The sequence below is a fragment of the Nerophis lumbriciformis genome, linkage group LG18, assembly GCF_033978685.3.
Source record: "Nerophis lumbriciformis linkage group LG18, RoL_Nlum_v2.1, whole genome shotgun sequence".
NCBI classification, from domain to species: Eukaryota; Metazoa; Chordata; class Actinopteri; order Syngnathiformes; family Syngnathidae; genus Nerophis; species Nerophis lumbriciformis.
Window position 1 is genome coordinate 4170001 of NC_084565.2, and position 15000 is coordinate 4185000.

Genomic DNA, 15000 nt, shown 5'->3' on the forward strand with positions numbered 1-15000 from the left:
TTTGTACTACACAACATCATTCATTCACTCTACCTTGTGTTGGATTGTGTTTGTACTACACAACATCATGCGTTCACTCCTCTACCTTGTGTTGGATTGTGTTTGTACTACACAACATCATTCATTCACTCTACCTTGTGTTGGATGGATTTGTACTACACAACATTCATTCCCTCTACCTTGTGTTGGATTGTGTTTGTACTATACAACATCATTCATTCACTTTACCTTGTGTTGGATTGTGTTTGTATTACACAACTTCATTCATTCACTCTACCTTGTGTTCGATTGTGTTTGTACTACACAACATCATTCATTCACTCTACCTTGTGTTGGATTGTGTTTGTACTACACAACATTCATTCACTCTACCTTATGTTGGATTGTGTTTGTACTACACAACATCATTCATTCACTCTACCTTGTGTTGGATAGTGTTTGTACTACACAACATCATTCCTTCACTCTACCTTGTGTTGGATTGTGTTTGTACTACACTACATTCATTCACTCTACCTTGTGTTGGACTGTGTTTGTACTACACAACATCATTCATTCACTCCTCTACTTTGTGTTGGATTGTGTTTGTACTACACAACATTCATTCATTCACTCCTCTACCTTGTGTTGGATTGTGTTTGTACTACACAACATCATTCATTCACTCTACCTTGTGTTGGATTGTGTTTGTACTACACAACAATCACTCCTCTACCTTGTGTTGGATTGTGTTTGTACTACACAACATCATTCATTCACTCCTCTACCTTGTGTTGGATTGTGTTTGTACTACACAACATCATTCATTCACTCCTCTACCTAGTGTTGGATTGTGTTTGTACTACACAACATCATTCATTCACTCTACCTTGTGTTGGATTGTGTTTGTACTACACAACATCATTCATTCACTCCTCTACCTTGTGTTGGATTGTGTTTGTACTACACAACATCATTCATTCATTCTACCTTGTGTTGGATTGTTTGTACTACACAACATCATTCATTCACTCTACCTTGTGTTGGATTGTGTTTGTACTACACAACATCATGCGTTCACTCCTCTACCTTGTGTTGGATTGTGTTTGTACTACACAACATCATTCATTCACTCCTCTACCTTGTGTTGGATTGTGTTCGTACTACACAACATTCATTCATTCACTCCTCTACCTTGTGTTGGATTGTGTTTGTACTACACAACATCATTCATTCACTCTACCTTGTGTTGGATTGTGTTTGTACTACACAACATTCACTCCTCTACCTTGTGTTGGATTGTGTTTGTACTACACAACATCATTCATTCACTCCTCTACCTTGTGTTGGATTGTGTTTGTACTACACAACATCATTCATTCACTCTACCTTGTGTTGGATTGTGTTTGTACTACACAACATTCATTCACTCTACCTTGTGTTGGATTGTGTTTGTACTACACAACATTCATTCACTCTACCTTGTGTTGGATTGTGTTTGTACTACACAACATCATTCATTCACTCCTCTACTTTGTGTTGGATTGTGTTTGTGCTACACAACATCATTCATTCACTCCTCTACCTTGTGTTGGATTGTGTTTGTACTACACAACATCATTCATTCACTCCTCTACCTTGTGTTGGATTGTGTTTGTACTACACAACATCATTCATTCACTGTAAGTTGTGTTGGATTGTGTAGCTAGCAGCATTTGTACTACTCCAAATACACAAATACTTGTGTAGCTAGCAGCTTGTGTGCTACTCCAAATACACAAATACTTGTGTAGCTAGCAGCGTGTGTGCTACTCCAAATACACAAATACTTGTGTATCTCGCAGCTTGTGTGCTACTCCAAATACACAAATACTTGTGTAGCTAGCAGCGTGTGTGCTACTCCAAATACACAAATACTTGTGTATCTCGCAGCTTGTGTGCTACTCCAAATACACAAATACTTGTGTAGCTAGCAGCGTGTGTGCTACTCCAAATACACAAATACTTGTGTATCTCGCAGCTTGTGTGCTACTCCAAATACACAAATACTTGTGTAGCTAGCAGCTTGTGTGCTACTCCAAATACACAAATACTTGTGTAGCTAGCAGCGTGTGTGCTACTCCAAATACACAAATACTTGTGTATCTCGCAGCTTGTGTGCTACTCCAAATACACAAATACTTGTGTAGCTAGCAGCTTGTGTGCTACTCCAAATACACAAATGCTTGTGTAGCTAGCAGCTTGTGTACTACTCCAAATACACAAATACTTGTGTATCTCGCAGCTTGTGTGCTACTCCAAATACACAAATGCTTATGTATCTCGCAGCCTGTGTGCTACTCCAAATACACAAATACTTGTGTAGCTAACAGCCTGTGTGCTACTCCAAATACACAAATACTTGTGTAGCTAGCAGCTTGTGTGCTACTCCAAATACACAAATACTTGTGTAGCTAGCAGCTTGTGTGCTACTCCAAATACACAAATACTTGTGTAGCTAGCAGCGTGTGTACTAATCCAAATACACAAATACTTGTGTAGCTAGCAGCGTGTGTACTACTCCAAATACACAAATACTTGTGTAGCTAGCAGCGTGTGTACTACTCCAAATACACAAATACTTGTGTAGCTAGCAGCTTGTGTGCTACTCCAAATACACAAATACTTGTGTAGCTAGCAGCGTGTGTACTACTCCAAATACACAAATACTTGTGTAGCTAGCAGCTTGTGTGCTACTCCAAATACACAAATGCTTGTGTATCTCGCAGCTTGTGTGCTACTCCAAATACACAAATACTTGTGTAGCTAGCAGCTTGTGTACTACTCCAAATACACAAATACTTGTGTATCTCGCAGCTTGTGTACTACTCCAAATACACAAATGCTTATGTATCTCGCAGCCTGTGTGCTACTCCAAATACACAAATACTTGTGTAGCTAACAGCCTGTGTGCTACTCCAAATACACAAATACTTGTGTAGCTAGCAGCTTGTGTGCTACTCCAAATACACAAATGCTTGTGTATCTCGCAGCGTGTGTGCTACTCCAAATACACAAATACTTGTGTAGCTAGCAGCTTGTGTGCTACTCCAAATACACAAATGCTTGTGTAGCTAGCAGCTTGTGTACTACTCCAAATACACAAATACTTGTGTATCTCGCAGCTTGTGTGCTACTCCAAATACACAAATACTTGTGTAGCTAGCAGCTTGTGTACTACTCCAAATACACAAATACTTGTGTATCTCGCAGCTTGTGTACTACTCCAAATACACAAATGCTTATGTATCTCGCAGCCTGTGTGCTACTCCAAATACACAAATACTTGTGTAGCTAACAGCCTGTGTGCTACTCCAAATACACAAATACTTGTGTAGCTAGCAGCTTGTGTGCTACTCCAAATACACAAATACTTGTGTAGCTAGCAGCTTGTGTGCTACTCCAAATACACAAATACTTGTGTAGCTAGCAGCTTGTGTGCTACTCCAAATACACAAATACTTGTGTATCTCGCAGCTTGTGTGCTACTCCAAATACACAAATACTTTACCAGATTACTGCGTTTGATCGGCAGCACAGTGAAATATCAAAGTCGGTGTCTTATTTTGAAGGAGTCCCATTGTCAAAGTACTACTTAGTCCATGGAATAAGTTACAACTGTGTGTACTAGACAAGTACAAGGCACACATAGTACTAATCAAGTACTTTGTCAGATGATGTGGACAAAACTTCCCGGGAACAAACCTGTCCTTCCGTTCCTCTGCAGCGTTCCTTTGAACCAGCCGTCCTCTCGCTTCCTGTGCACCAACACCACCTCGCCTACCTTCAGATCCAGCTCTGCCTCGCTCTGTGCGGGGTATGCCTCCACCGCCCTGTACCTGAAACATCAGTACCTAATTAGTACTACCTTAGTACTTTTACCACTCCATTGCCCTGTACTTCAAACATGTACTACGTTAGTACCTCATTAGCACTTGAGTGATTTACACTGACTACTCTAAAGTTGACATATGTCGGTGTTACTCTCACTTCCTGTCAGTGTTGCTCTCACTTTCTGTCGGTCTTACTCTCACTTCCTGCCGGTGTTTCTCTCACTTCCTGTCAATGTTTCCCTCACTTCTTGTCGTTGTTACTCTCACTTCCTGTCGGTTACTTTCACTTCCTGTCATTGTTTCGCTCAATTCCTGCCAGTGTTTCTCTCACTTCCAGTCTGTGTTTCTCTCACTTCCTGCCGGCGTTTCTCTCACTTCCTGCCGGCGTTTCTCTCACTTCCTGCCGGCGTTTCTCTCACTTCCTGTCGGCGTTTCTCTCACTTCCTGCCGGTGTTTCTCTCACTTCCTAACGGTTACTTTCACTTCCTGCCGGTGTTTCGCTCACTTCCTGCCGGTGTTTCTCTCACTTCCTGCCGGTGTTTCTCTCACTTCCTAACGGTTACTTTCACTTCCTGCCGGTGTTTCGCTCACTTCCTGCCGGTGTTTCTCTCACTTCCTGTCAGTGTTTCTCTCACTTCCTGTCGGTGTTACTCTCACTTCCTGCCGGTGTTACTCTCACTTCCTGCCGGTGTTTCTCTCACTTCCTGCCGGTGTTTCTCTCACTTCCTGTCAATGTTTCTCTCACTTCCTGTCAATGTTTCTCTCACTTCCTGTCAATGTTTCTCTCACTTCCTGTCATTGTTTCTCTCACTTCCTGTCGGTGTTTCTCTCACTTCCTGTCATTGTTTCTCTCACTTCCTGTCGGTGTTTCTCTCACTTCCAGTCATTGTTTCTCTCACTTCCTGTCATTGTTTCTCTCACTTCCTGTCGGTGTTTCTCTCACTTGCTGTCAATGTATCTCTCACTTCCTAACGATTACTTTCACTTCCTGTCAGTGTTTCTCTCACTTCCTGTCGGTGTTTCTCTCACTTCCTGCCGGCGTTTCTCTCACTAACTGCCGGTGTTTCTCTCACTTCCTGTCGGTGTTTCTCTCACTTCCTGTCGGTGTTTCTCTCACTTCCTGTCGGTGTTTCTCTCACTTCCTGTCGGTGTTTCTCTCACTTCCTGTCGGTGTTTCTCTCACTTCCTGTCGGTGTTTCTCATTTCCTTTCGGTTACTTTCACTTCCTGTCATTGTTTCGCTCACTTCCTGCCTGTGTTTGTCTCACTTCCTGCCGGAGTTACTCTCACTTCCTGCCGGTGTTTCTCTCACTTCCTGCCGGTGTTTCTCTCACTTCCTGTCGGAGTTACTCTCACTTCCTGTCGGAGTTACTCTCACTTCCTGTCGGAGTTACTCTCACTTCCTGACGGTTACTTTCACTTCCTGTCATTGTTTCGCTCACTTCCTGTCGTTGTTACTCTCACTTCCTGCCGGTGTTTCTCTCACTTCCTAACGATTACTTTCACTTCCTGTCAGTGTTTCTCTCACTTCCTGTCGGTGTTACTCTCACTTCCTGCCGGTGTTTCTCTCACTTCCTGCCGGTGTTTCTCTCACTTCCTGCCGGTGTTTCTCTCACTTCCTGCCGGTGTTTCTCTCACTTCCTGCCGGTGTTTCTCTCACTTCCTGTCAATGTTTCTCTCACTTCCTGTCAATGTTTCTCTCACTTCCTGTCAATGTTTCTCTCACTTCCTGTCAATGTTTCTCTCACTTCCAGTCATTGTTTCTCTCACTTCCTGTCATTGTTTCTCTCACTTCCTGTCGGTGTTTCTCTCACTTGCTGTCAATGTATCTCTCACTTCCTAACGATTACTTTCACTTCCTGTCAGGGTTTCTCTCACTTCCTGTCGGTGTTTCTCTCACTTCCTGCCGGCGTTTCTCTCACTAACTGCCAGCGTTTCTCTCACTTCCTGTCGGTGTTTCTCTCACTTCCTGTCGGTGTTTCTCTCACTTCCTGTCGGTGTTTCTCTCACTTCCTGTTGGTGTTTCTCTCACTTCCTGTCGGTGTTTCTCATTTCCTGTCGGTTACTTTCACTTCCTGTCATTGTTTCGCTCACTTCCTGCCTGTGTTTGTCTCACTTCCTGCCATTGTTTCTCTCACTTCCTGCCGGAGTTACTCTCACTTCCTGCCGGTGTTTCTCTCACTTCCTGTCGGAGTTACTCTCACTTCCTGTCGGAGTTACTCTCACTTCCTGTCGGAGTTACTCTCACTTCCTGTCGGAGTTACTCTCACTTCCTGACGGTTACTTTCACTTCCTGTCATTGTTTCGCTCACTTCCTGTCGTTGTTACTCTCACTTCCTGCCGGTGTTTCTCTCACTTCCTGACGGTTACTTTCACTTCCTGTCGTTGTTACTCTCACTTCCTGCCGGTGTTTCTCTCACTTCCTGTCAGTGTTTCTCTCACTTCCTGTCGGTGTTTCTCTCACTTCCTGCCAATGTTTCTCTCACTTCCTGCCGGTTACTATCACTTCCTGTCTGTGTTTCTCTCACTTCCTGGCGGTTACTTTCACTTCCTGTCATTGTTTCGCTCACTTCCTGTCGGTGTTTCTCTCACTTCCTGTCGGTGTTTCTCTCACTTCCTGTCAATGTTTCTCTCACTTCCTGCCGTTGTTTCTCTCACTTCCTGCCGGTGTTTCTCTCACTTCCTGCCGGTGTTTCTCTCACTTCCTGACGGTTACTTTCACTTCCTGTCGTTGCTACTCTCACTTCCTGCCGGTGTTTCTCTCACTTCCTGTCAGTGTTTCTCTCACTTCCTGTCGGTGTTTCTCTCACTTCCTGCCAATGTTTCTCTCACTTCCTGCCGGTTACTATCACTTCCTGTCTGTGTTTCTCTCACTTCCTGGCGGTTACTTTCACTTCCTGTCGGTGTTTCTCTCACTTCCTGCCGGTGTTTCTCTCACTTCCTAACGGTTACTTTCACTTCCTGCCGGTGTTTCGCTCACTTCCTGCCGGTGTTTCTCTCACTTCCTGTCGGTGTTTCTCTCACTTCCTGTCGGTGTTACTCTCACTTCCTGTCAGTGTTTCTCTCACTTCCTGCCGGTGTTTCTCTCACTTCCTGCCGGTGTTTCTCTCACTTCCTGTCAATGTTTCTCTCACTTCCTGTCAATGTTTCTCTCACTTCCTGTCAATGTTTCTCTGACTTCCTGTCATTGTTTCTCTCACTTCCTGTCGGTGTTTCTCTCACTTCCAGTCATTGTTTCTCTCACTTCCTGTCATTGTTTCTCTCACTTCCTGTCGGTGTTTCTCTCACTTGCTGTCAATGTATCTCTCACTTCCTAACGATTACTTTCACTTCCTGTCAGTGTTTCTCTCACTTCCTGTCGGTGTTTCTCTCACTTCCTGCCGGCGTTTCTCTCACTAACTGCCAGCGTTTCTCTCACTTCCTGTCGGTGTTTCTCTCACTTCCTGTCGGTGTTTCTCTCACTTCCTGTCGGTGTTTCTCTCACTTCCTGTCGGTGTTTCTCATTTCCTGTCGGTTACTTTCACTTCCTGTCATTGTTTCGCTCACTTCCTGCCTGTGTTTGTCTCACTTCCTGCCATTGTTTCTCTCACTTCCTGCCGGAGTTACTCTCACTTCCTGCCGGTGTTTCTCTCACTTCCTGCCGGTGTTTCTCTCACTTCCTGTCGGAGTTACTCTCACTTCCTGTCGGAGTTACTCTCACTTCCTGTCGGAGTTACTCTCACTTCCTGACGGTTACTTTCACTTCCTGTCATTGTTTCGCTCACTTCCTGTCGTTGTTACTCTCACTTCCTGCCGGTGTTTCTCTCACTTCCTGACGGTTACTTTCACTTCCTGTCGTTGTTACTCTCACTTCCTGCCGGTGTTTCTCTCACTTCCTGTCAGTGTTTCTCTCACTTCCTGTCGGTGTTTCTCTCACTTCCTGCCAATGTTTCTCTCACTTCCTGCCGGTTACTATCACTTCCTGTCTGTGTTTCTCTCACTTCCTGGCGGTTACTTTCACTTCCTGTCATTGTTTCGCTCACTTCCTGTCGGTGTTTCTCTCACTTCCTGTCGGTGTTTCTCTCACTTCCTGTCGGTGTTTCTCTCACTTCCTGCCGGTGTTTCTCTCACTTCCTGACGGTTACTTTCACTTCCTGTCGTTGTTACTCTCACTTCCTGCCGGTGTTTCTCTCACTTCCTGTCTGTGTTTCTCTCACTTCCTGTCGGTGTTTCTCTCACTTCCTGCCAATGTTTCTCTCACTTCCTGCCGGTTACTATCACTTCCTGTCTGTGTTTCTCTCACTTCCTGGCGGTTACTTTCACTTCCTGTCGGTGTTTCTCTCACTTCCTGCCGGTGTTTCTCTCACTTCCTGCCGTTGTTTCTCTCACTTCCTGCCTTTGTTTCTCTCACTTCCTGCCATTGTTTCTCTCACTTCCTTTTGGTTACTTTCACTTCCTGTCATTGTTTCGCTCACTTCCTGTCATTGTTTCGCTCACTTCCTGCCGGTGTTGCTCTCACTTCCTGTCGGTGTTGCTCTCACTTCCTGTCGGTGTTTCTCTCACTTCCTGTCGGTGTTTCTCTCACTTCCTGTTGGTTACTTTCACTTCCTGTCATTGTTTCGCTCACTTCCTGCCGGTGTTGCTCTCACTTCCTGTCGGTGTTGCTCTCACTTCCTGTCGGTGTTGCTCTCACTTCCTGTCGGAGTTACTTTCACTTCCTGTCAGTGTTTCTGTCACTTCCTGTCGGTGTTACTCTCACTTCCACTGACTACTCTAAAGTTGACATATATTTACATCATGACAGTGTTGATAGTATAAGTGATGTACATGATGTACACTGACTACTCTTAAGTTGACATATATTTACACCATGACAGTGTTTTGATAGTATAAGTGATGTTCAAGCTGTACACAGACTACTCTAAAGTTGATATATTTACATCATGACAGTGTTTTGATAGTAAAAGTGATGTCCAAGCTGTACACTGACTACTCTAAAGTTGATATATTTACATCATGACAGTGTTTTGATAGTAAAAGTGATGTCCAAGCTGTACACTGACTACTCTAAAGTTGATATATTTACATCATGACAGTGTTTTGATAGTAAAAGTGATGTCCAAGCTGTACACTGACTACTCTAAAGTTGATATATTTACATCATGACAGTGTTTTGATAGTAAAAGTGACGCCCAAGCTGTACACGGACTACTCTAAAGTGCTGTACCTCTCACAGATGATGGGCCGTGCGTCGTGCTGCAGTGACGACAGCGAGGAGCACGGCTGGCGAGGAGGCGGAGCTATAGGAGCGTCCACAGGCGGGTTCTTGCGCTCAGACGAGGAAGAGGAAGTGATGTCAGCGTCCAGCAAGTTGCTGTGAGAGCTACAGGAAATGGAGCTTTCAGGTCCAACGGCGCCTTGGGGTGACTCCATGATGGCCGCTTGCTCCGCCTCCAGCGTGGGCGAGGAGGGCGGGGAGGGACGAGACTTCTTCTTGTTGGACAGCAGCTTCAGGAGACTTTTCTTCTCCCTCTGTGGCGACAAAAGATGATTTCAAACTTGGACTCACTTCTCCCTGACTTCCTGTCAGACCTTGGCGTCCTTGTCCAGTCGACCGGCGGCGAGAGTGGAATTGTTGCCGGCCCCGACGGGCGCGGAGACGGGTCTCACGGCGTCCGCCTCCAAGGACGCCGCGCTGACGTTGGGCGGGGTCAAAGAGGCGGCGGCACACCCCAGGGCCCCTCCCACACGCGTGCAGCCCTGGGGGGGGCCCGAGGGGGGCTGGACGGCCGTCGCTGCTGCTGTGGGCCGCTCCTGACTCTGATTGGCCGCTGAAGACAATTTATGAATATATATATATATATATATATCTCATCAATAAACATCATCAGAGTAGAACACCACCATGCATCCCGCCTGACAACCCCAGCAATATATTACTGTAAATGCAAATGTTTATTCATGATTACGGGACGGCGTGGCGCAGTGGAAGAATGGCCGTGCGCGACTCGAGGGTCCCTGGTTCAATCCCCACCTAGTACCAACCTCGTCATGTCCGTTGTGTCCTGAGCAAGACACTTCACCCTTGCTCCTGATGGCTGCTGGTTAGCGCCTTGCATGGCAGCTCCCTCCATCAGTGTGTGAATGTGTGTGTGAATGGGTAAATGTGGAAGTAGTGTCAAAGCGCTTTGAGTACCTTGAAGGTAGAAAAGCGCTATACAAGTACAACCCATTTATCATTTATTTATCATTATTATTATAATAATATTAACAATAATAATTGTAATGACAACAATAACAAAAATACCTATAATTATAAGAATAACTAATAATAATAATAATAATGATAATAATTGTAACATTAACTAACAAAAATAACAACAATAATTATAATAACATGAAAATTATTAATATTGATAATAATAATTGTAATAATAATAACAAAAATAAAATGTTTAATTGTAATAAGAAATACACTAAAAATATAATAATAGTTGCAATAACAATACCAAAAATTAAAACTATAATTATAATAAGAATAACACGAATAATATTAATAATAATATTAATTATAATAACAACAAAAATAACAACCATAATTATAACAAGAATAACACTAATAATATTAATAACAATTGTAATAATAACAATGACAAAAATAACAACTATAACTATAGTAAGAATAACATTAATAACATTAATAATAACAACAAAAATAACAACTATAATAACAATAACACCAATAATTTTAATAATAATAATTGTAATAATAACAATACCAAAAATTAAAACTATAATTATAATAACAAGAATAACACTAATATTAATAATAATAATAACAATTGTAATAATAACAATGACAAATATAACAACTATAATTATAATAAGAATAACATTAATAACATTAATAACAACAACAATAACTATAAAAACAATAACACCAATAATATTAATAATAATAATAATAATTGTAATAATAACAATAACAAAAATAACATACAACATACAAAATAACATATAATAATAACAAGAATACAACTAATAATATTAATAGTAATAATTGTATTAATAACAATAACAAAAATAAATACAATTATAATAACAAGAATAACACCAATAATATTAATAATAATAATAACAATTGTAATAACAATAACAAAAATAACAACTATAATTATAATAACAAGAATACAACTAATATTAATAGTAATAATTGTATTAATAACAATAACAACAATAACCATAATTATAACAACAATAATAATTTTAATAATAACAATAACAAAAATAAATACAATTATAATAACAAGAATAACACTAATACTATTAATAATAATAATAATTTTAATAATAACAATAACAACTATAATTATAATAACAAGAATACCACTAATTATGTTAATAATAATAATTGTAATAATAACAATAACAAAAATAACAACTATAACTATAATAACATTAATAATATTAATAATAATAACAATTAGAATGCTAATACTAACAATAACAATAATAGTAACAATTACAATAATAACAATATCTATATTTACAACAATAATTATACAAATAATCACTACAATAATACAAATAATGTTGACGAGCCATCAATTATTGACATTGGACACAAACGGTGTTGATTGGAAACAGCTGATCAGTGTGAAACACAACTTTTGTCACTTTAGTAATCATTTAAAATGCATGAGAAAAATGAAAAGAAAATATCGCTTGAGAACTTCATTTGAAAAACGACAACATGAGGTTGCCTACAGCCACAGTGATGATGAAGAAGGTGCACTCACCTGTCCTGACGGCGTTGCGAGCCTGAGTCACCGTCATCTGGGAGCTGAGGTGTAACGGGACTTTGGGCTGCTGCCCGGTGGCCGTCTGGGTCGTTACCGTGACAACGGGCTGAGCCACGGAGTTGGAGTTCACCACAGGAGGTTTGGAGGGGTCTGCACCCGCCACTACCGCTACAAGGTGAGCAGGTGAGGTGCTGACCACAGGTGAGGTGCTGACCACGGCCATCCCTCTGCCTGCCTGCGTGCAAACACTCAGCGGCACCTTCACCTGACCGCTGCCTGACCTGAAGGAAACATTCATGCGTGGAAGTAAGACATCCACCTGAGTGGAAGTGAGACATCCACCTGCGTGGAAGTGAGACATCCACCTGCGTGGAAGTAAGACATCCACCTGCGTGGAAGTATGACATCCACCTGCATATGCAGGTAACTACTATATGCAGGTAACTAGTATATGCAGTTAACTAGTATATGCAGGTAACTACTATATGCAGGTAACTAGTATATGCAGGTAAGCACAATAGAAAGATTACTATAGACAGATAACTACTATACACAGGTAACCACAATAGAAAGATAAGTACTATAGACAGGTAAGAACAATAGAAAGATAACTACTATAGACAGGTAAGAACAATAGAAATATAACTACTATATGCAGGTAAGAACAATAGAAAGATAACTACTATATACAAGTAAGAACAATAGAAAGATAAGTACTATAGACAGGTAAGAACAATAGAAAGATAAGTACTATAGACAGGTAAGAAGAATGTAAATGTTGATGCTGATAGAAAGAAGAATGCTGGCAGTGTAGAGAAGATGCAAATACCTGCTGGCAGGACTCATGTAGTTTCCTGGGAATACTCCAATCTTTCCAGTATGCATGGAAGTACCCTTCAGCCAGCCGTCCTGACAGCGCTCCAACACCAGGAACATCTCACCCTTCCTCAGCTCCAGCTCGTCTTCTTTGCGAGGAGCGTAGGGGAACATGGCCACGTACCTGCACATGTATGACATCATCCTCAAACATCCTCCTCACATCATTGTCACATCACCGTGATACCATCATGACATGATTGTGACATCACCTTGACATCATCATTGTGACATCACCATGTCATCATGCCATGATTGTGACATCACCGCGATATCATCATGACATCATCATCGTGACATCAACGTGATATAATCATGACATCATCATTGTGACATTACCACGTCATCATGACATGATTGTGACATCAATGTGATATCATCCCGGCATCATCGTGACATCATTGTGCCATTAATGACATAACCATGGTGTAATCATGACATGATTGTGACATCACCATGATGTCATTATATCATGGTGATGTCCTCCTGAAATCATTGTGACATTAGCGTGACATCATGACATTGTGACATCATCATGACATCGTGACATGTCATGATGATGTCACAATGTCATGATGTCACGATTGTGACATCATCATGACATATTTGTGATGTCATTGTGAACATCATCATGCCATCAGTGACATCATGACATCATTGTGACATCATTATGCCATCACTGTGACATCATGACATCATCGTGACATGACAGTGATATCCATCCATCCATCCATTTTCTACCGCTTATCATGACATATTTGTGATGTCATTGTGACATCATCAGGACATGGCAGTGACCTCATCATGACATATTTGCGATGTCATTGCGACATCATCATGACATGGCAGCGACCTCATCATGACATATTTGTGATGTCATTGTAACATCATCATGACATGTGCGCTGTCATTGTGACATCATCATGACGTGACAGTGACATCATCGTGACATATTTGTGATGTCATTGTGAACATCATCATGCCATCACTGTGACATCATAACATCATTGTGACATCATCATGGCATGACAGGGACATAATCATGACATATTTGTGATGTCATTGTGACATCATCATGCCATCACTGTGACATCATCATCATGACATGACAGTGATATCATCATGACATGTTTGTAATGTCATTGTGACATCATGACATGACAGTGACATCCTCATGACATATTTGTGATGTCATTGTGACATCATGACATGACAGTGGCATCATGACATATTTGTGATGTCATTGTGACATCATCATGACATGACAGTGATATCATCATGACATGTTTGTAATGTCATTGTGACATCATGACATGACAGTGACATCCTCATGACATATTTGTGATGTCATTGTGACACCATGACATGACAGTGACATCATGACATATTTGTGATGTCATTGTGACATCATCATGACATGAGTGACATCATGACATGTTTGTGATGTCACTGTGACATCATCATGACATGGCAGTGACATCAGCATGACATATGTGTGATGTCATTGTGACATCATCATGACGTGACAGTGACATCATCATGACATATTTGTCATGTTATTGTGACATCATCATGCCATGACAGGGATATTATCATGACATATTGGTGATGTCATAGTGACATCAAAGTGACATGACAGTGACATCATCATGACATATTTGTGATGTCATTGTAACATCATCATGACATGTGCGCTGTCATTGTGACATCATCATGACGTGACAGTGACATCATCGTGACATATTTGTGATGTCATTGTGAACATCATCATGCCATCACTGTGACATCATAACATCATTGTGACATCATCATGGCATGACAGGGACATAATCATGACATATTTGTGATGTCATTGTGACATCATCATGCCATCACTGTGACATCATCATCATGACATGACAGTGATATCATCATGACATGTTTGTAATGTCATTGTGACATCATGACATGACAGTGACATCCTCATGACATATTTGTGATGTCATTGTGACATCATGACATGACAGTGGCATCATGACATATTTGTGATGTCATTGTGACATCATCATGACATGACAGTGATATCATCATGACATGTTTGTAATGTCATTGTGACATCATGACATGACAGTGACATCCTCATGACATATTTGTGATGTCATTGTGACACCATGACATGACAGTGACATCATGACATATTTGTGATGTCATTGTGACATCATCATGACATGAGTGACATCATGACATGTTTGTGATGTCACTGTGACATCATCATGACATGGCAGTGACATCAGCATGACATATGTGTGATGTCATTGTGACATCATCATGACATATTTGTCATGTTATTGTGACATCATCATGCCATGACAGGGATATTATCATGACATATTGGTGATGTCATAGTGACATCAAAGTGACATGACAGTGACATCATCATGACATATTTGTGATGTCATTGTAGCACTTTGAGAGTTTAACAAATGTAATTCATTATTATTATTATGACATGTT

The 15000-nt window shown here is 41.4% G+C and overlaps 2 protein-coding genes across 2 annotated transcripts in view; both read right to left on the reverse strand.

Moving 5' to 3' along the window:
* Positions 1 to 3757, reverse strand: part of LOC133617519 (uncharacterized) — a 41928-nt gene extending 38171 nt beyond the window's left edge. Inside the window, exon 1 of the mRNA XM_061977501.1 lies at positions 3724 to 3757. The gene's annotated coding sequence lies outside the window, so the exon portion shown is untranslated. The remainder of the gene's footprint in view (positions 1 to 3723) is intronic.
* The window catches only part of sh3rf1 (SH3 domain containing ring finger 1), a 91820-nt gene continuing 80230 nt past the window's right edge, over positions 3411 to 15000 (reverse strand). The window contains exons 8-12 of the mRNA XM_061977500.2: positions 12461 to 12631; positions 11629 to 11912; positions 9422 to 9660; positions 9057 to 9361; positions 3411 to 3857 (exon numbers count right to left, since the gene is read on the reverse strand). Coding sequence (XP_061833484.2) covers positions 3689 to 3857; positions 9057 to 9361; positions 9422 to 9660; positions 11629 to 11912; positions 12461 to 12631 — 1168 coding nt within the window. The 3' untranslated portion in view covers positions 3411 to 3688. The remainder of the gene's footprint in view (positions 3858 to 9056; positions 9362 to 9421; positions 9661 to 11628; positions 11913 to 12460; positions 12632 to 15000) is intronic.